This window comes from Sesamum indicum, linkage group LG11, assembly GCF_000512975.1.
Source record: "Sesamum indicum cultivar Zhongzhi No. 13 linkage group LG11, S_indicum_v1.0, whole genome shotgun sequence".
In the NCBI taxonomy this organism is placed as follows: domain Eukaryota; kingdom Viridiplantae; phylum Streptophyta; class Magnoliopsida; order Lamiales; family Pedaliaceae; genus Sesamum; species Sesamum indicum.
The window spans coordinates 8,357,193-8,380,257 of NC_026155.1; the positions used below are offsets into that span (position 1 = coordinate 8,357,193).

The window sequence follows — 23,065 nt, forward strand, 5'->3', positions numbered from 1 at the left end:
TACGAGCTTGTTCCTGAACTGTAAGGAGAAGCTTTTGGTTTTTTAGGAAATCATTGTTACTTCCAAGCTCATACTTTGTTTTTACTTCATGTACAGAGCAAAAAGTATAAATTTCATGCTTCATTGCCAATCTCATTGGGCTGCATCTTTTTAGGTCCCAAAGCCGGCTGCTCAGCTAAGGCTTCCCGAGACGGAACTTTTTGGAAAATCTCCATCAAACTTCTCATCTTTGTTTGTTTCGCAATCCATTTCTTCATACTTCAATTTGTCATCAGGGAAAGTGACAATTGCTTTCTGTGATTAAATGGAAAAATCTGCAGCAGTTTTAGAGGCGATAATTGCTTGTTCTGCATACTCAGCAGCTGTCTGTTGGCATGTGTGTTGACACAAGAAGTTTGAGATTCTAGGATCCTGCTGTGGAAAGTCAATGACATCAATCCCACCAATGCCTGGGCGAGATTGAACATCTGAAGCTCCAAAGAGGTTCATCATATAGTTTGCTCTTCTTTCAGGAGTTACTTTAGTCCACTCTGATAAAATTCGGCAAATGAATACATCTTTTCGAAGTGTTTCAGGTTGCATTTGGATTTCAAATTCTTAACAATAAGTTCTTTTTGTTTGTTTGGGTAATTTTAAATTCAAAGAATTTCAAATCCTTCGCCTCTTAATTCGAATTGTTCTTTGTAATGGATTTCAAATTATTCTGATATATAGTCATTTGAAATCTTTCCTTCAAATACTTCCCTGATATCCAAATGCATCAATCTGGATGTAGCATGAGAGAATATTATTCCTTCTGTGGCATATAATAGTGCAACACAAAACTGGATATCTCAGGTGCCTAAGGAACTAAACCATACCAGCAAGTCAATTGGACGCACTGAATCTTTCTGTTCAAATGACTCGACTCATTTTGATTTTCAGTTTTCAGGTGCCACTGCATATAACTTCTGAACCCACTGCCATGAGATTGCACAACAGGAGAGAGTTGAGATTTATGCTGCCAAACTTTCTTTGTCAGAACATGGCACCTTCATCCATACCTACTCTTTGTTATAATTGGCAAACACTTTCTTTTGTTAATTTGCATTTGTGCAGTAAGGATTTTATTTCTCATTAACATATGCCTGTTCATACATCATGCATGGGCTGTCAAGATCCCGACTTCATTTCTGGGCATTTAAATAAGAAATACGAAAGAAAGAGGTTCTCTCTGCAGCCAGTGTACAGTATATCCAATAAACAGGAGATATAAACTAAATTAAATGGATAACAGTTACTTGCAACACCAACAAGAATAAGTAATAGACGGCTCAAAGAAATGTATCATATATCATGAAATGCGAACATCAATAACTTTGGAGATTCAATTTTGTAGTGGAATGAAGAAACAATTAGAAAGGTAAGCTGTGTAAAGTGATAGAACTAGTAACGATCACAAATAAGCTATAGTAGAGTAATGGCATCAGGGGTATGATCCATATTCACACAAATCTGTGGAGAACATTATTAGGAGAATAAAGATCTACTGGGTAATCAGGGAGCCAGCATCAAGTCTTTTCTTTGAGCAACATTCCTTGCTGTATCAGTATCATCTTAGAAGAATGAAAATACAATAATGTTTCAAACCACTCAGTCGTAGCGGGAATCCAGATATCGAATATTATAATTTATTGCAGCGTTAAGATTTTAATACTGATTTCTCAGCTTCGAAAACTCTGCAGGAAAACAAAATCTTGCATGAAGGACGCTGATGAGATTCTCCCTGATCATGACTATGTGAATCAATTGGTCCACAACTACTATCCACTTTGTTTCAGGGGTAGTAACCAGTAAATGTGAACCCCCTTCCAACAATCTCACCAGCACAAAACCATGCAAAGCATTCAAGACCAAACAGAGCAGCAATTCCAGCATCCTCAACCTTCAATTCCTGCCTGTGCTTCCACATATTCTTGACATAATCAAGTTCCTTCCAGAACGACTCGGTACGACCAGGAATGCTGCAATGGCATAGTAATGGAAATAATGAAGACTAACGGGACCTTACTGATAAAACAATGCATCTGTTTAATTCAATCTAACAAGTTATGGATAGAAGAACTTATTGATTTGTCAGTAAAGGCAAATCTAGAGACAGAAATCAAATAAACCATCAAAGAAAATTCAGAATTGATTCGGTTACCAGATAACCAGAGACATGAGAAGATCCAACACACACATGTTAAGGTAGCGGGCAATAAAGATATAGCTGATTCAATACTTAGAGCATTAGTCATAAATCCTTCAAACTTCTTCAATAGTGACATGTTCCCAGATGAACAGGAAGCCTAAAAAAATTAGCACACTTCCTTTCCAATTATGCAAACTTTATCAATATGTAACACTTCATGTGAGTTATGTCTCGATTTCCAGGTAGGCACTGATGGCAGCATTTTCTCATTTATGTTGGTACACTTGATGCAGATACCACAGATAAGCATGAGCAGTCATCACATAAGGAGTGATGAACCAGCAAAAAGAATTATTGAATATAACATCTAGCATAATAAAAAAATAAAATTCCCCAATTATGAAAAAAGTCAAGAGAAATTCTTGAAAAAAATAAAATGAAGTTACACAAAATACTCAAGAAAGAAAGGGTTTAAGGAGGTAATTGAAAAAGCAACCTGGCAAGACGAGTGTAAAACAGCTGCTTGGCTAACTCATTACATGTCTCCACAGTTGCTGGCTCTTTAACATATTGCTTATTCTGGTCCAATAACTGCTTGTAGTAGGCAGTTCCATGCTTGGACACAAATTGGGTGGCCTGGCAAGCCTTGGCTTGCAATTGCTGGAGCTTGGATGCCATTAACTCTCAAAGTAATTCTACACATCCAACAAAAAGTAAATGGTAAGAAAAAGGTGGCAACCGTGTGTTTCTAACATGAAACAAAAATATACCATTCACCAATTGGCCACAATGCACAAGTATTTGCAACCCGAGGACGTGGAGGGCAAGACAAAGTCCACATTTAGACATTAGTAATAGTACAATGTAGGCCTCGGTTTTATTGTATTAGGCTCTGAAATTATTTCTAAAAACAAGGCCATTTTCATCCTTCCATAGTTACTTCCCATGGATGCCACTTATCAACAATTATTTAAGTCTAATAGTTACTCTGCGATGTTTGCAAAGCACTCTGATCAATATGTTGATTTTTGTGTGGCATGCAAAAAGTTATTCTATAGAGAAACAAATTAGCTAAAAGAAAAAAAATTCTCTTGTTTGGCCATTCAGTATCTGAAGTTTCTAGCTTATCATTCCACACACACTAATTTCCAATTAGAGTTCTTTTACCTAATTTATCAAAATCCTGGAGGAATAACGATTTTATCCAACTTCAAAAACTACAACATCCTTCAAGTATGTTATGATTCAGGGCATAAAAAATACAAGGAAAACCAATACTACTAAATAGAACTCCCAACAAAAGAATAACTGGCTATCCACCATCAGCTTGACAGAAATGCCATCTTAGCACAATAATCAAACTATTCATTCCAACTTAATACAAGTCGATTGAGATACTACATCAACTTAGCTTCATTTAGAAGCCCTAGCACCAAAAACGCAAAATACAAAGCAAGCACCACTACAGCAAGCAGCGCGACTGAATACTTCTAACTCCCCAAGACTTCTTACTTGAGTACATTCGCTATGACCAACTTCTTCCTAAACCATGCAAATGACTCCTAATTAGGTCCAACGTGATAATTCATCCTTCACACAAACAGTTCTCCACGCGCTTATATGCTATTCCCCATAATGATGGTGATTATCTCTTAGTTCAACCCATAACTGATGCGCTGCACTTATTTCGCATGAAACATGAATTTGAAAATTGATTATTAAACAGAATTAAATGCCCTCTTCATATAATACAGCAAATGAAATAAAATGATAAAAAAAATATTGTAAAGCTAATTAGCTTTAGACCATTTTCACCATGAGAACAAGCAGCATTTTTCCCTCACCCAAAAAGAACAAGCTAAAATATTTCCTATCTCACGCTGCCATATCAGGTGGACTTACGAAATAAAGCCGAATACTTTCTTCCTAGATACACATTTCACATTGTTTCTTCCCCCAGTAAGTCCGAGGTCAAAACAGAAAGAAATAACAAGAAGAAATATATCATTAAACACCTAGTTTATAGATCACAATTAAGCATAATTAATTCAGCATCCAGATCAAACTAAAACCTAAAATCAACCAATCAAACAACAGATCTGAGGGAAAACACCAACGCCCATAATCCCAGGAGAAAAGAGTATGAAAAACAAAGAGTCACAGTTGATAAATCGATGCATAATCAAGAAAAGACTGCCTTTGAATCATGAATTTTACCTTTCGCTCGCCAGTCAATAGGAGAGCTCCGGCTCCGATGAAGGGTTTTTCACTTCTTCAGCCGCAAGACTCTTGTTTTCAGAAAGAGAAGAGAAGCGTTGGTTTGGGAAAGTGAGATACAAACTCTATCAGCAATATTTTTTTGCTGTAAATACTGTCAGTAGTATAATATCTATATAAGGCTCAATATTAAAGAAAAATTAAAATAAATATTTTTAATAGATAAAATCGATTAAAATATTTTAAATTTAACATATTTATTTTATAAATATTTTTAATTAATTAGTTATAGTAGTTATTTTTTATTTATATAAAATGAAATTTTAATTTAATTTATTAATCTGATTGATTAATTATTTTATTTTATTTAATTAAAAAAATATAATAAAAAATTTAAATTAAGTACACACTTGATTGGCTACTGTAATTTAAGTTTTTTTATTTACTATACCGCCAAAAGGAAAAAAAGAAAAAGGGTCACTCCTCAAATTTGATTTTAGTGGAAATTACAGTTACCTCTCCTGATATTTGGTGTAACTACAAATATCTATTAATTATTTAAAAAATTATAAGTATTTTTCAAACGAAATAATTATATAATACTTAGATGGTGAGATAAAAATTATTATTTTTTAAACAATAAAATATTTAAAAAAAATATAAAAAGAATCTGAAGATGGGTTAAGCAAATAATTCATTGAGAATTTTAGTCTATAAAAATAAAAAGTATATAAAATTATAATTTATAATTTAAAAGAATACTTTAGATAGTTCACCATAAAAATTAAATTTTAAATGAAAATTAAAGGGAATGAACTCGTGTGTAATTAAACAAAATTTTAGGAAAAGTGGCTTTAATCTACTCTTGATTTTATCCTTTTTTTTATCAATATATTTAGGAAGCATTTACTTTTATAATTGGGATAAGTGGTACTAATAAGTTAAAATAGTGGTCATGATATAATCTAACAAGTTTTATTCATTATTTATCATATTGATTTATTTGTGCGATTGCAAGATTTATAGACCTTATTTACTTATAAGGATTGGGTCAGAATTAATTTATTTTTGGACTCAATCCTTAATAATAGCTCATTTACTCTTCTTTTGGGCTTAGAATTGAGGCTTGAAGCATGTAATTGTTGCTGATAAAACTCATATTACATCGCCGTAAGATAATCATTTCATGGCTATTGAGATGAATTAAATCAGATGGTTCTTCTGAAATTATTTCAATATTGAACCTCTCAATGCTCTCAAACCTTTCTTAAAGGAAAAGTATCACAACTTCACCATCTACGTCTTCTCTTAAAAGTATCACAACTTCACCGCTAAAGGGACGTAATATAAGGTTAATATAGTGCCTTAAGTCGCAAGGACTAGCCTTGCTCTATCGTCTCAGAAAATTTGAAGACGTTGTCATTCCAAAAAAAAATTTCCTATGGAGTCATTCAATTAACTCCTTCTAAACAAGCACACCCCACATGCATTAACGTCTCCACACCAACGTCCATGAAGTAAGACGTTCAATTCAAAAGGACAAGTGTCTTGTGAGTAAGTCTCCACAAGATCAATGATACCTCCATCTTATTGATTATTGATTTGGAAATTTTAAGACCGAGACCTTGGATACAGATTTCATATTTACCATCAAGTGTGTAACCATGTGATGTAGTCATAGATGGTCCAGGAACTTTATTATTTGCAGCAGTAGAGACCCACAGTGGTTTATTTTTGTACAACAGATTCTCAAGAGATTGCTTGGAGATTCTTAAGCTGGAGATTTGGCTTCATTGGCCTTATGCACATTCTTGGCAGCTCGGGTTAATTAACTTGGGTTGTGAGGAGATGGCATAGTCCCTATCCATCGGAGGCCACTTATCGTGCTATGTCGGGTTGATGGTTTATCATATTTGGCAAGAGTGGAAGGAAAGGCGGTTCCAAGGCTGTAGTAGATCACCTAAACGGGTAGCTAGATTGACCATTGGAAAAGTTGATGTAGGATTGTGGGGAAGCCATTACAGGCTTCTCCCTAACCATCTATTACATATAGAAATTTAGTTGATTGTGAGGAATTAATGTTTTATTTCACTATAACTCCCTGAATTGTACGCCATTTTATATTTGATTAAATTTACCTTCTCTCTCCCCCAAAAAAAGAAAAAAAATCATACTCTCATGTAAGTATGAAAACCTTCATTTATAGGCCAATTTACATGTAAAGGCTCCATTTAAAGTCAGGACTCTGAATGAACATAGTTGCATAAATCAAAAATACTCTTATTTAAAAAAAAAATTCAAGCTTTTCTTTAAAGTATTTATTATTTAATACAACTACTTATGATACTCAGAATGAAATATTTTAAAAATTATTATTTTATATAGTAGACTGAGGGCAAATTCAACTATATTGTTCTTTAGTTGATTTAGTTCAAATTACTTCTATATATAACATGTAAATAAGATTTTTAGGTTATCAACGTTATCATATTATCTTTTTCTCAAAATATACTGTAAAGCTACATATTTCTTAGTGGGAGATAGCAAAATATGCACATGTATATCTGCATTGAGAAAAGCTCGGGGTTGAGCTGATAATTATTCCAAAGTGAAGCTAAGTTGAATAATATCTCAAAGAATATAGAAACCACACAGCTGAAGATAATACCACCAGCCAAGAATTTGAATTCATGTTTCATTTCTATTAATTGGCAAAACCCATCAAGGAAAGAAGCTACATTCTTCGCAATTCAATATTCATAATTGCAACTACCCAATCTAGCAACAAAAACCAAAAAATACAATTACCTAAGCAGGCTTGCAGAAGTTCCATGTTGATAGAGTAGAGGTTCACCAATCTGCAACTTCTCGAAGTTGGAAAGCTTATATAAGAAATATTCCTCGTCTACATCTTACAAGAACTTCTACAAGCAACCAACCGCACATGAATTCTCATAAACGACATTCAAATGTCATAGAAAATCACCATTTTTTTGGGATATCAACAGCAAACAACAAAAATCACTTCTGCAACTAACTTCAGCAGCAAATGAAGTGTTAGGTAACAAGTTACCAAGATTCAATTTAAAAGTTTCTTTTTTCATCACCTGAAGAGTTAAACAGGAAACGGAAGCGACAGGACTGGAGCAAATTGACATCTCTCTAAGGCAATCTCCAAATTCCAGAATAGTAACTTCATGTGGGAAAAAGTTTTCAACCAATTCACCAGCTCTTTTTACTTAATGATGCTCCAAAGAATTGAACACCGATTATAATTCACCCCTTGGGCTACCCAATTGACTAAACATAATTGCCATATCCATCCCCTGTACCATTGTAGGCACTGCAGTATCATATGGACAGCTCTTAGAAAACCCTTGCTTCCCTGATTTATGTACTTTCTTTATGCACCTTTTGAACTTCTCATGGCATTTAATGTTGGTCATACCTGAAAATATTCAGATCAAGTCACTAAATACTTAAGCAAAGACATGAGTATATGTCAATAAATAAACCAAGTTATTTCTCTAGGAAGAGGTTTGCTTGGGTGTGATCCAAACAGAAAAGATTGATCCAACATTGGAGAAGATCAATATATAGTACACACAAAAGTATGTTGAACAACTCAAGTTATATTAAAGCTGCAAAGAAATATAAGTAACAATCTCTGGGATTTTTTGCTCCCGTGATCAGTGAAAGACCAATGAAGTAATTGATGGGAAAAAATAAGGTAGAATTTGTCCAAGGATTATATGTGGATGATATAAAAAAGTCTCTTTGGTGTGGTCAAACTTCCTCTAAGGTTCAAAGGAGAAATTTCTGCAGGATATCCAGATTTACATGGCATCAAATGTTTGGATACTGAGAAACATCAGTACTTTGATGGAGAGTGCTATGAGAGAATATTAGGATGGATTGTTAATGGCACAAGTAGGTGTAATAAAAGGAATGACATATATGCGATTCGGCTAAAGTAGTACCCATCAAATTGTGGTCTAAGGCTTGAAAAGTTTTGAAGGAGTCTCGGATGATGTGCAAGTGAGAAATTGCATGTCCACCATGCTTGTAGACTTGTAGTCTTCTCCAATCAACAATAAAAGTATTATTGATTATGTTCATGTTATCCACTCTTCCAAACCTCCTAAACCTCCTCAGGAAATACTATAGATCATTGCTACTTCTTTGGAGCACAGAGAACTGTTACGATGCCCAAGTAATTCTGAGACATTAATCTGTACCACAAACAACATTCATTGCAGAAAATACCAGGAAGCAAGAAACAAATAATTATTTTGCAAACTAGACAACAAAGCTAATTAAAATCTCAAGCAAACAAGAATCTATTCATCCCTAAAGACGAGAACAAAGAAGAGATCAATTAAACAAATTAACACAAAAAAGATTTTTACTTTTAATAGAAGTAATTGCTGTCGGCTTCCTTCAATTGCATCATCATAAGCAAACTCCTACCTTCTAATCACATACTTGACTTTCATTTCAATGGTCCTCAACAAGGGAAAAAATATCGACTAGGTAAAATTAGAGATGAAGTACCATTTTTCTCGACACATTCATCGTGGATCTTGCAACAAGCGTCCAGATCATCACAAGGTTTCTCGCCCGGGCAACCACTCCATCCGACTCCACAGTACTTCCCATACCTAATCCCAATTGCTGAAGCAAACATTTCAGACAAAATCCACAAAAGTAAGAAAGATATTTAATATAATTAAGCACCAAAGTAATCCACCAACGTCAAGCATTCATTCAACAAAAACTTACTATCACAGTTCTCTGCCACACAGGTTTTGCTGCATCGCACCTGTGATCCACAACCAACACAAGATTAATAACAAAAATAAATATTTAAATTTGGAGGAGAGAACGAGAAATCAAAATGAAGAAGACCTGTGAATCATTGGCGGAGTCAGCAATCACAACGAAGAAGAATAAGAATGCGGCGGCGACGCCTCCTGTCCGGTGCCGAACCACGGCGGAACGCTGCAGCATTCTCTCTCTAAGATGATGTACCCTATTTCTACTTGTTTGTATTTCTTCCTCTATTTTGTATGGGGGTTGTCTGTCTCTTGGCTCTGAGTTTCTATTTGCACTCTCTCTGAATCTGGGGGGGGAGGGGAGGTGAATTACCATAATAACCCTCCTGAAGGTTAGGAATTCTGCAATCCTATTGGTCGGCTGACTTTTCCCCAATCCCTCCCTTGATGCTAACGGTTTGATTTGAATCTAGAAAAGGAATAAAAAATAAAATCCTATAGAGGACAAAATGGGAAATTATTTCTTATTTACAAAATAAGATATTTTAAATATTATAAACTCTTTAGAAAAATTTAATTTTCTAAACTTTTTTATAAGATCTTGTAAATTATAAAAAATTAATATATCATAACAAAAAATATTCTCATTCACACACTCTATCTCTCTCACACATACACACACCCACGCACACTGTCCTCCCTCTTTCTCTCTCTCACACGTACACGCTCTCTCTCTAGAATTTAATTTTTTCTAATATTAAAAAAAGAGAAAATAATTTATTATTTAATAATAAATTATTATAATTAATAAAAATAAGATTTGTATTGATATTCTATTTAATAAAACATATAAATTCGTTATTTTCTTATTATTGTAAAAAAAAATTTATTTGAAATTAAACTTACGTGTACTATTTATAAAAATATTTTAAATAAAATATGTTAAGAAATAACAACTTATTTAATTATAATGGTACCAAGCCAATTTAGGTATTTTACCAATTAAATATCTTATTATGCCAAACACATTAATATCTTATAAGATGTTACAGTCTCACAAACTTTAACATCTTATTTTATCTAAATACTTTAAGAATTTATCTTTAAAATAAGACTCAATATCTTATAAAATGTTTTAAAATAATTTAGGCAAACACCCTCTTAAGTGTTTTGAACTGAATTTTGTGGAGTATCAATGAATTTTAATTTTCTTCATATGTAGTTAACTTGAAATCCTTTTCCTTAACTATTGTTCAAATCCAAATCCTAACATCCAGATGCGGCGTTCAATGTTTTCGATAAATGAAGTGCATCATAATATTGATTCTATTTACCAAATTTTGCAACTTAAATGCAAACATAATGTATTTCAATTTAATATATTGTTTGAAAATAAAAATAAAAGCAGAACATGTCATTTAATGATGCATGTTGATATCTGCATTACATTGTTATATCTTTAATCTAAATAAGTTGTGAGACAATATTAGCTCCTCCCTTGAACCCTACACACAGTAATGGTAATAATCTTGGTGCTAAAAATCAAGAAAACCAGTACGCTAAAACAATAAGCTCTCCTAAGATTAAAAGAGATCGATTAGGGTATGATCGATATTCACAACAACGTGAGAGTCGGACATTATTAGAGGGAGAAACGTCTAACCCGTAATCAGGAAGCCACCAACAAGACTCTTCTTAGAGATACACAGGATGCAGTATCAGTATCATCCATGGAAAATTACTGTACTATGAAGTTTGAAACCACCCCAGTTTAGAGGGAATCCAGATGTAGAAAATGCTAATTATTGTGGCGTTAAAAATGTTAACACTGATTTCTCAGCTTCAAAAACTTTGTAAGAAAACAAAATCTTGCATGTAGGCCGTGATCGTGACTACGTGAATCAATTGGTCCACAATTACTACCCAGTTTGTTTTCAGGGGTAGTAACCAGTAAATGTGAACCCCCTTCCAACAATCTCACCAGCACAAAACCATGCAAAGCATTCAAGACCAAACAGAGCTGCAATTCCAGCATCCTCAACCTTCAATTCCTGCCTGTGCCTCCACATATTCTTGACATAATCAAGTTCCCTCCAGAATGACTCGGTGCGGCCAGGAATGCTACAATGGCAGTAATAGAAATAATGAAGACAAACGGGACCTTACTGATAAAACAATGCATCTGTGTTATTCAATCTAACAAGCTATGGCAAGAAGAACTTATTGATTTGTCAGTTAAGGCAAATATAGATACAGAAATCAAATAAACCATCAAAGAAAATTCATAATTGATTCTGTTACCATGGTAACCAGAGACATGAGAAGATTCAACACACATGTTAAGGTAGCAGGCAATAAAGATATAGCCGATTCAATACTTAGGGCCATTAGTCATAAATGCTTCAATCTTCTTCAATAATCAACAGTGAAATGTTCCAAGATGAACAGGAAACCTCAAAAAATTATCCCACTTCCTTTCCAATTATGCAAAGTTTATCAATATGTAACACTTCACGGTGCACATATGTCTCAATTTCCAGCTATGTGCTGATGGCAACATTTTCTCATTTATATCGGACCTATCGGTGCACAAGCAGATACTGCAGATAAATGAGCAGTCATCACATAAGGAGTAATGAACCAACAAAAAAAATTATTGAATTATGTTCCTGTAATATAAAATCTAACATAAATAAAAATTAAAATTTCCCAATGATGAAAAGAGTCAAAGAGAAATTCTTTTGAAAAAAATAAAATAAAGTTACACAAAATACTCAGGAAAGAAAGGGTTTAACGAGGTAAGTGAAAAAGCAACCTGGCAAGACGAGTGTAAAACAGCTGCTTGGCTAACTCATTACATGTCTCCACGGTTGCTGGCTCTTTAACATATTGCTTATTCTGGTCCAATAACTGCTTGTAGTAGGCAGTTCCATGCTTGGACACAAATTGGGTGGCCTGGCAAGCCTTGGCTTGCAATTGCTGAAGCTTGGATGCCATTAACTATCAAAGTAATTCTACACACCAAAGAAAAAGAAAATGGTAAAAAAAAGGTTGCAACAATGTGTTTCTAACCTGAAACAATAATATACAATTCACAAATAGGCCACAATGTCCAAGTATTTGCAACTCGTGAATGTGGAGGGGAAGACAAAGTCCACATTTATACACTAGTAACACTACAATGTAGGTCTTGGTTTTATTGTGTTAGGCTCTGAAATTATGGTGAACCAATATCCTACCGTTTTATAATAAAGCCATTTTACTCCTATAGTTACTTCCCATGGATGTCAGTTTGGAAATCTGACCACCCATGTAAATTTAAGACTGATCAACAATTATAAAAGTCTAATGGCTCCTGCAATTTGATCAATATGTTGATATTTGTGCGGCCTGCAAAAGTTATTCTATAAAGAATCAAATTAGCTAAAATAAAGATCATTCTCTTGTTTGGCCATTCAATATCTTAAGTTTCCAGCTTATCTTTCCAGAGGCACCAATTCCAAAGTAGAGGTCTTTTACCTAATTTCTCAAAATCCTGGAGGAATAGAGATTGTCCAACTTCAAAAACTACAACATCCATTAAATAAGTTAAGATTCAGAGTACCAAAATACAAAGAAAACTGACACTACTGAATGGAAATCCCAACAAAAGAAGAACTGGCCATCCAGCATCAGCTTTAGACCATTTTCACCATAAGAACAAGCAGCATGTTTTCCTCACCCAAAAAACAAAGCTAAAATATTTCCTATCTCACGCTCCCATTTCAGCTGGACAGCATAAAGCCATCTATTTTCTTCCAACATGCACACTTTACATTATTTCTTCCCCCAGTAAGTCCGAGGTCGAAACAGAAAGAAATAACAAGAAAAAAATACATCACTAAACACCTAGTCTATAGATCAGAATTAAGCATTAGTAATTCAAAAAAAAAAAATTAAGCATTAGTAATTCAGCATTCAGATCAAACCAAAACCTAAAACAACCAATCAAACAACAGATCTGAGCGAAAACGCCCACACCCATAATCCCAGGAAAAAGAGTATAAAAAACAAAGAGTCACAGTTGATAAATCGATGCATAATCAAGAAAAGACTGCGTTTGGATCATGAATTTTACCTTTCGCTCGCCAGTCAATAGGAGAGCTCCGGCTCCGATGAAGGGTTTTTCACTTCTTCAGCCGCAAGACTCTTGTTTTCAGAAAGAGAAGAGAAGCGTTGGTTTGGGAAAGTGAGATACAAACTCTATCAGCAATATTTTTTTGCTGTAAATACTGATCTCAATGCCTTTTTGCTGTAAATTATTTTTAATTAATTGATAAAATGTGAATCGACTATCTTTATTTTAATTATTATTTTACAAATATTTTTTTTTAAAATTAAGTAGCTATATTAATTATTTTTTATTGATGTAAAATTTAAATTAATCAATTTTATTAATATGATCAATTATTTATCTTATGTTTTCTATTTTATTTAATTATATAATAAATAAAAAATTAAATTATGTATTCCTATTGAGTGTGCTTCGTTAAACCGTGTAAATTTAGTATTTTTATTTATTATAGCACAAAAAAAAAAAGAAAGAAAAAGGGTCACTACTCAAATATGCTATTATCCATCTATTCCAAAAAAATCGACTAATGATATCTTAGTCTAGTGATTAAAATTGACAGTCGATGAACTAATTCGAGGTCATAGTATACAATTCTGCCGAACGTGCATGTATTTGTCGCACTTTATCCTAATTAATTTCATAGTTCTTAATTATATTAATGTACTGATCGAATTTATATATTACTCAATTTAATAAAATATTAATATAATAATGTAATTATTACTAACGTAACAAAAAATATATTTAGAAAAATAAAGGTTAAAATATTAAAATTTTATAATTTTTTTCGTATTTATCGTCTAATAAGTTTGACTATGTAGATGTGAAATGGAGGGAAAACATCCAACTCTGCATTCAAAACAACCCGATTGAGTAAACTCTAAAACACGTCTATATTTCAGAGAACATGGCCTTGTTCTCTGACGTGGCCAAGCCGTATTCTTCATGATCCAATCGTGCAAAACCTATCAACAGGACAATTGTGTTCTCCGGGTGAATTGCAATTTATCCCCTTACGATATTGAAAATGAGCACATTACCTCCTTATGAAAAAAATATAGCAATTTACCCCCTATACTTTTTAAAATGAAGCACTTTACGAGGTAAAGTGCTTCATTTTAAAAATCATAGGGGGGTAAATTGTTGTATTTTAAAAAATATAAAGAGGTAAATTGCTATTTGTTTTTTCATAAGGGGGTAATTTGCTCATTTGTGATATCACAAGGAGGTTGCTTGCATTTTTCTCTATTTTCTCCAACATGATTGTGGTTGTGATTTTCATTAATTTTAACCCTAGTTTTAATGATTTGATGAAAATTGCAGCAATTTGCAAAATTCAAGGACTAAAATCATGCCCAAAAAAGTTTAAGAACCAAAATTGTTATAGGGACTAAAAATATAATTTACCCACGTTAAATAAATTTGTTCAATTTTGACAAGGCTTTGGGGATTGTGAATCTTTGGGCTTGGGCTTTTGGCAAGCCCAAGAGTTGGTGAGCATGAGGACAGTAGGATACCAACAAATTGGAAGTCCTCTGATATAATTATAAATATATCTCATTATTTAAAAATTATAAATATCTTTTGATATTTTATAAAATCATGTGATTCTTGAATAGGGATTTTGAATTGTCAATTTTGCTCTTATCATATATTTTTTATAAAAAAAAAATGAACTAGGTGGATGAAAAATTATAAAAAATTTATCCACTTATAAAAAATTATAAATTTTTTAAAATAAATAAAATTATAATTCATAATTCACAAGAATATTTTGATCAAATTCACCAAAAAATGAATGGAAACGTAATGGAGACTAACGAATTAGGTAAACTGTTAGATGACAGTTAAAATCAGAAGGATATTAATAAATTTTTAAGTTAAGATAGAGTATTTATAATTATGTTAAATTCAGAAGAGTGCTTGTGATTTATTTAAAAATTAAGCATAGTTTATTTAGTTATTTGAATGGTCGCTTCGGTCCCTTTTAGTTGGGGTCCAAGCGTTCGCCCAATTTGATTTTAGTAATTGCATAATTAATTATAAAAAAATAAAAAAAATAATACTTGATTTTAGGAAAAAGTGATTATAGCATTTGATTCGTAATTTTATCATAGATTATTCAATCGTAGTCAAATTTCAAAATTAACCTCATATTTAAGACTAATCAAGAATTTAAAAAGTATTTAATGGGTATAATTGATAATCAAATAAAGACTAATAGCAACGGGACAAATTAAAACTAAATTATAACTTCTATCCCGGACGTGATTTTAATGAAATTTATTTTCAGAAGCGATCATTAAAGAAAAATCCAAACAACACACACACAAAAAAAAAAAGAAAATTCGAATTCAAAATGCAGGCTTAATTTGCTCAATCATAGCACCAAAAGGGGCACATAGCCACGGAGCTATATGAATAGCAAGATTTCAGTTTTTCTTTTAAATGGTAATTACATCAATTCAATTAATATATCAATATTACTAAAATAATAAACAAATTACAATAACTCACATAAAGTGCGCATCCGATTTTCTGTTCCGAAACCTATTGTATCTTCAATTTTATTCAATATACACACGTGCGTCATGTCTAAAAGAAAGGACATCATATATTTTGCTCGAAAAAATTTTTATACACGTAATATATATATATATATTAAATAGAATAAAAAAAATACAAAAATAAGACAAACACTCACATAAATTGAAATGGACTCAAAATACATCATCCAAGTCAAAGCCAAAACTTGCAAGCCCCCCATCATCCAGATTAAGTCAAAGGCCAAAACTTGCAAGCCACAATCAAATTTCAGAGTCATAAACATGGTGAGCAAAGGAGAAGTTGTGCATGATTACCTCAATTGCATGAGTGGATCAAAACCTAAGCTGAAAAGGACTGCTAAAAATTAACAAAAATCTGTACACCATCTCTACAAGCCACTAATTGATTTTTATTTGGACAGGGGCAACCTTTGCACCCATGAGAATTTCATACTGCTTCACAAAGTCAGAATCTATTGATTATTATTCTAATCATTGTACACTTATTGATCCAGATCACTTGTAAGGAAACATGAGAGGGAGAAAGATTGTCAGACTCATTGGGTTTCCTTACAAAAATACTTCGATACTAAAGTTAGTTAATTGCGGTGGGGTGAAAAGAGTAAATGCTGGTAAGAAAAGAATGAATGACGTGCCTTCTTCAAAATAGTTGGGAGATATTTATAGCGCCAAATTTCTGTACTTATATAAGTGTACGTGATGTAATCTTGAGTTAAACATGCTCTGGTTTTGGGTTCAGGTTGTCGAAAATGAGTTAAAATTTTATGGATCTTGTTGAAATATTTGAGACCCGACTTCGAACCCACATTTAATATTATTTATAAATATATTTATTTTATTTAAAGTTTAGATTTTTTATGTAATGCATCCAAATATTTTTAGTTTATAATATTCACGAAAAAAAAAAAATTTCTTCCTACTTTGCTTTAAAACTAAACAGAACATCAATTCAAAGCTAATCATAAAGGAGATCACACTGTAGGGAAGTTTTAAAAAAGCAATTATACTCTAACAGTGATATATATATATATATATATATAAGTAAGTTATAATAAAATTTGATTAAATACTTATGTCTTGCTTACATAAAATTTAGATAAGCATACCTGCAACACTTTTCTATATATATAGTTCGAATTATTTAAGCATATCGACCCAAATATATTTTTATTCAGACGACTATCTTGTAATTACGAGGACCATGCTAATAGATAGATGGATTGAATTTTTATTTTAAATCTTGTAACATCTTTTATTTCAATTAATATATACATGTCAAGTTCATAAAATTTATTTTTAAATAAAATAAATGATATATAGTATTTTCTTACATATGATATATATATATATATATATAAAACAAAAGATATAAAAAAATTTAAAATAAAAATCCAATCCATAACAAAAACATGTTTTATATATTAGAATTATGACTAGGCAATGACATGACCATGTCATATATATATATGGAGAAACATTGTCAAAGGGTTTCATGAGCTTTGACTTTGAATTGTTTAAATTAGTGAGGTACGTAGAAGATAGAGACTTTGGTCATAAGATATTATTTGACCCTTGTAGTTGTATTAATTCAAACCAAAATGTCATCCTCAAAATTTGTAACTGTTTAGCTCCTTACAATACCCTGTCTTAGCAGCCTTGCTTTCTAGAGTTTCTGGTCCGAGGTTGCATTGAATTATAGTAGCTTTTTATACCTCTTAAAACCCCTAAAAGGCTTATTATAGAGGGGAAAAAGAGGATATTTGACATACAATAAGTCAATAATAAGTTAATTAGGGATAAATATGAATTTTCATTCATACTTTTTTATTGAACATGCTGGTGTTACACCGATGTGTGTGTAGTATGCAATGTTCTTTTAAATTGCAGTACTTTTTAAAATTTCAAAAGTGATACATCTCAATCATATACACCAGTGTGTAATAATATGAACGTGCAACATCAAAATTTAATAGAAGATCCCCTCAGCATAGACACTGTGCAGTTTTGGCGGGATTGAATATGTATTGTCTTCATGCATGTTGATACCTAAATATGCGCGTTCATTTGACTTGATCTTTTATACTTTTGAAAATAAAAATATGTTTAGAGGGATTGATTTTAGTTTTCATGCACGAAAAGACATGATAAAACAATAATATGGTCGAAAGTATTATTTCTAAAAGCATTTTTGTTTCCTAGTTTAAATTTTATAATGTAGAGAATGCTACTGACGGCTCCACATGCATTTTTATATTTGATGTATAGATCAGTTATATAAATTCATTTATACCAGAATAAAAGTAATTCTTACATACAAGTCACACAATAAATACATATATCCTACCACACTATAGAACTCTGAATACCACTGTAAGAATCTCGTATAATATTTTTTAAACCAACTTCATTATTTATAATTTGACAACTCAATACCATACTTTCACGGACATTTGACTCAAAATTTTCAGTGTGTGCGGAGAATAATTCTCTCGTTGAACCTCTCTTTCAATATACAACCACATCATCAGGCCAAATAAAAAACCAGATGATTGGGTACTATTTGAAATATATAGAAAGTATTATAGGGCAAAGTACAAATTATATATATATATGCATGTGAAAGGGCATTTACATTGAAAATGAGCAAAATCAAATTACGTCTTCAACTTTTCAAAATAGTATAAAATTTCGAAAACACATCCAAACAAGAACTCATTTAAAAATTGCATATGTCAAACTCAATGGAGATATAAAAATAAGATGAGGAAGTTTGACTTTTGCACAACGACAAATGTTGAATCCTACTTAGGTGTAATCTTTTTCAAGAGGATCACAAACATATGAATACTACTAATTTATTGGGTAAAATTATATTTTTAGTTCTATAATAAATTAGGGGATTCAAGATTTTTAGACCTCTATTTTACAGGATTTTTGAAATAGTTCAAAAATAAAAAAAAATTCGACATATTTAATTTTTCTGTTTTATGGGACTTTTAAAACGACCTCAAAGTTGAGAAAACAAATACGTTGAAACTACTCGTTTGTTTAGTTCTCAGTTTTATGGGATTTATAGGACTAAATTTATTGAGTTTTTCTAATTTTGGGGTCATTTTGAAAATCCTGTAAATCATAGAACTAACGAAATGTATCAAGTTTTTAGGACTATATGAAAATTTCATAAAGTAGGGGATAAAAAGTGTTGAACCCCTTAATCTATGGGATAATTTTGTCTATTTTTTTGTAGAAAAAATAATATATTTTAGTCCCACAAATTAGCCCCATTTCACTTTTCGTCCAATTCATTAGAAGATTAGCACTTTTAGTCTTGTAACTTACAAAAATTAGCACTTTTTTTATCCTCATTCATTTTTTTGTCTACAATTTAACAATGCAGCGCATTTGCCTAGCATGTGATCGTTAAGTATTTTTAATTGGAGAGAAATTGGTTTGCTTCACAACTTGGGACCATTTTTGGGAGAAAAAATAAATATTGAAGGAAATCAGGGTAAAAAACATAGCGATTTTTTTTTTTCTCTCACAAAAATTAGATCATCTTTCCCATATTTCTATAAGTTGAAGCCAAGAAGCAACACAAAGAATCATGTCTTGCACAAGTCAATCAAGCAGGCCAAATAAAGCACTCATAATTTATATGATTAAAAATACTATTTCTCCTTTCTTTTATATAATAAATATATATTATAATTAATAAGTGAAAGACTTAATTAGGAAATTAGAGGTGAATTGACCCACATACGCCTCAAATCCACGCCATATTGACATTTACAAATTGTCCAAGGATGTGTTTGGTGGAACAAAACACGGCATTGACGTGCCTCTTATATTATATGTTGCACGCCGCCTGCAATGCTCATCAAACTTCACCCACAAACTATTCACACTACCCCTTTCTTCTAATTTGCACCACGTCAACGGACTGTTGGTCCAGTTGTAAGCGAATTGAATTTTAAAACGTATTCTTGTTAAAAATTTATAATTAAAAATTTTAAAATCGTACTTGTCGGGAAGGGTTTAACTCTTTCGGTACCATCCTGAACATGATTAGTTTCATCTCCAACGTGGGATGAGGACACATGATTAATTTTATCTCAAATTGGGATGGGAACATTTGTGGCGAAAGCTAAAAAACAAAAAATAAAAATTAACTGAATCTTTTTAAAGGTTTAAAATTTTTTACCACAATTTAACTGACCAAATTTTATTCAGAAGGAGAATTAACTGTCCGTAATTCGTTAATTATAACTTACTTGACAGCTTGATTCCAACTTCAGCGTGGGAAAATGGGAGATCCAAAAACTGTGACGAAAACTAATGTGAAATTGGTGTGAAAACACGCTTTTAGAATGTGGTTGACTACCAAGTAGATGCCAACAAATTAATACTTTTATTCACACCCCCCATATCCCCACCCTGTTTCTGTTCATTACAACAACCGAAAACGTTATTCGTAGACAGTCTAATCATGTGTATTTATATATATGTTTGTGTGCGTGTGTGTGAGTTTCAGTGAACCTACGTATTAATATATATATATAGAGAGAGAGAGATATAATTGTATAAATTAATCATGGAGTCAAAAGTTGTATGATGAAGTTTTTAATCAAATTCCATAATGGTTAAGATTGCGGTCCCATAAATAAGTTTAATATCATAAATTTGAATCTCATTTAATATATGAGTATTTGTTTCCTTTTATCTGAGTTTATGGATCACATGTATTGTTGGTCTCACATATATATATATATATACATAACTTAGATCGTTTGGTATTTTTGTCTTTTAATTTTTTAAACTAATATTTTCATCCTAAATTTTTATTCTTTTATGTTTGAGATTTTCATTTCTTTTTTTTTGTTGCCAGAGTTCACTCCAATAACAAGAATGATGAACTTTGGTGGAAAAAAAAGAATTAAAAATCGAGCCTATGTATGGTTTCGATGTTCTCGATTGCATTTGAAATATTGATCAAACTTATATATTATATAATTTATTAAAATATTAATGTAATATGTAATTATATTTTTATTAGAAAAATTTGTTAACTAACTGATCAACTCGGCATTTTCAAGAAAAAGCTTAAATTAACCATCCAATTTATAATAATCTTCAACATCAAAATCATTAATTCTTTGAGAACTGATCAAGACCTACCAAAAATATAAATAAAAAAGAAAAGAGATAAGAAGGGACTAATCAAGAATCATTAACACTAATGTGGATTAATTTAAGCAGTAATTGTAATTAATTAATGGACTCTTCTTCTTTCCATGAAGTGATGTATTCTTGCGAGAGCTACTTCCAGCGTCTGCTCACTCATGTTGGCGAAGCAAACTCTGAACCATCCAGGCTCCGAGCAATGACAAGACGACCCTGGCGATATGTTGAGCTTCACCTCATGCAAAATCAGCTCCCACAAACCCAATTCTTGTTCCCTGTTTGGCTCCTCCAGAAGTGGGCTCAGGTTCATCCAACAGAACAATCCAGCGTTCCCTTCCAAACACTGGATTCCCGCCTTTTTCAGTCCATCCACGATCATTTGATACCGTTGTCTCAGCCGTTGGCGGTTCGTTCTTATGTACATTTCCGTGAACTTCCTGTCGGACAGCATGGAGGCCAAGAGCTGTTGTGTTTGGGACGAGATCAACGTGAAACTAGACATCCTCCTTGCTGTCGTGACGACTTTGTCGTTGTATGAATATATCGTCCCAACCCTAAATCCAGGGAGGCCTAAGTCCTTGGACAGGCTGTAGACAATGTGAACCCGTTCTGAGTCTTTGTAGTTCCGGGCCTCAAGAATCTCGGCAATGCTGACAAATTCCCCGGAGGAGAAAGCTGACCCGGAATAGATTTCGTCGGAGACGAGATGGATGTTCTTGCTTGTCGCGAATTCAAGAACCTGTTCAAGAACGGCCCGTTTGATCGTTGCGCCTAGAGGATTGGATGGATTCGTTATCAGGACTCCTCTAACTCTCATGTTCTTGGATTCGGCTTCTTTATAAGCTGAATCAAGAGCCTGAGGGGTGATCTCGAAATTGTTTGAGCTGTCGCAGTGGACCGGCACGATGTTTACGCCTGTTCTCCATCTCAAGTCTCTATCAAACCTGTGAGATTGTAATCGATCAGGTCCCATTATTGATTGGCAAGAATTGAAAAAAGTGTCGATTCTTGTGGGGTAAAAAGATTTGAAATTTGTTGTCATATACGTACCCTGGATAGTAAGGAGTTGGGATAAGCAAGGCATCGCCTGGATCAGCTAATATGAAAGTCAGGAGTTCATTTGCAGCTGTGGCGCCTGCTGTGATGACAATCCTGTCAGGGCTGAATTTTGCTCTTCCCCCTCTTATTTGCTCCATAAAGCTTGCCATTGCCTGAAATATTTTACGATCATAAGATTAATTAGATATTGTACGTACACCTCGAACACAAGTTTCAAGCAATTGTACCAATATTCACGATGTTCACAAGCTTTTGTAAATTTATTACCTTTCTGAAAGATTGCAGTCCATGATAATCTTGAAACAGTGCGTTCTCTCTAAATCCAGAAGCTGTAGTACTGCTCCCATTGTTGGTCGCCTCCGGATGTTCTTCCAGGTACTTTTCCAGCAAATCGAACGAAACCTGTGCACGAAAATCGTCAACGGTTTACTCTCAAAAGGGTCGATCACCCTGAATTTGGGTTCGCAGAACAATTACAATTATCCATGTAATAAAGCTGATTTATCCACACACATACATGGATGAGTGCAACTTACTTGATTTTCTGCAAGTCCCATTTGAATGACACCAGTGGGATTGGAGAGCTCATCATAAGGGTCTTGATCATAAGCCTTCCAGCCAGCAAAATAGGGTGAGTCTTCACCATGAGTGTCTGAAACTGCAACTCTTGATAAACCAACAGAGGGCTGCTGCTGCTCTATGATCTTGATTGCCATGTATACAACTATATATACAGGAACGAGTACTGCTTTTAGCAAGTATATAAATGTGGTTGGATGTCTTTGTTGTGGGAAAGGGAGAAAAAATTTGGAGAAAAAGGGAAGTAGAATTTGAAATTTTTGAGTGAATGAAGCAAAATGTTGTCAAAGTCACAGCCATTTTATACAGAAAAGGTGGACAGGAAAAGGGGCCCTCAGCTTACATAGATACGATAATAATAAATGTTGAAAGAATCAATGATTGATTGTGCAGAGAAAAG

The 23,065-nt window shown here is 32.9% G+C and overlaps 4 protein-coding genes across 5 annotated transcripts; all 4 read right to left on the bottom strand.

Annotated features, from left to right (window-relative positions):
• LOC105173587 lies at positions 1,386-4,533 on the bottom strand. The gene is made up of 3 exons (XM_011095379.2): positions 4,391-4,533; positions 2,670-2,868; positions 1,386-2,003 (listed from the first exon to the last, which is right to left on the bottom strand). The coding sequence occupies exons 2-3, from the start codon at positions 2,849-2,851 to the stop codon at positions 1,817-1,819; spliced, it is 369 nt and encodes a 122-aa protein (XP_011093681.1). The 5' UTR covers positions 2,852-2,868; positions 4,391-4,533; the 3' UTR covers positions 1,386-1,816.
• On the bottom strand, positions 7,070-9,499 carry LOC105173588 (probable phospholipase A2 homolog 1). The gene is made up of 4 exons (XM_011095380.2): positions 9,299-9,499; positions 9,173-9,212; positions 8,945-9,064; positions 7,070-7,838 (listed from the first exon to the last, which is right to left on the bottom strand). The coding sequence occupies exons 1-4, from the start codon at positions 9,398-9,400 to the stop codon at positions 7,660-7,662; spliced, it is 441 nt and encodes a 146-aa protein (XP_011093682.1). The 5' UTR covers positions 9,401-9,499; the 3' UTR covers positions 7,070-7,659.
• LOC105173589 lies at positions 10,726-13,425 on the bottom strand. Of its 2 annotated transcripts, none has more exons than XM_011095381.2 (3): positions 13,283-13,425; positions 11,981-12,179; positions 10,726-11,286 (listed from the first exon to the last, which is right to left on the bottom strand). In XM_011095381.2, exons 2-3 carry the CDS (start codon positions 12,160-12,162, stop codon positions 11,100-11,102), a joined length of 369 nt encoding a protein of 122 aa, XP_011093683.1. In that variant the 5' UTR covers positions 12,163-12,179; positions 13,283-13,425; the 3' UTR covers positions 10,726-11,099. The 2 variants fall into 2 exon arrangements, with proteins under 2 accessions (XP_011093683.1, XP_011093684.1); XM_011095382.2 differs by lacking the exon at positions 13,283-13,425 and adding an exon at positions 12,685-12,708.
• Positions 20,973-22,864, bottom strand: LOC105173819 (1-aminocyclopropane-1-carboxylate synthase 7). Its single transcript, XM_011095699.2, has 4 exons — positions 22,623-22,864; positions 22,354-22,488; positions 22,078-22,238; positions 20,973-21,971 (listed from the first exon to the last, which is right to left on the bottom strand). Exons 1-4 carry the CDS (start codon positions 22,800-22,802, stop codon positions 21,116-21,118), a joined length of 1,332 nt encoding a protein of 443 aa, XP_011094001.1. The 5' UTR covers positions 22,803-22,864; the 3' UTR covers positions 20,973-21,115.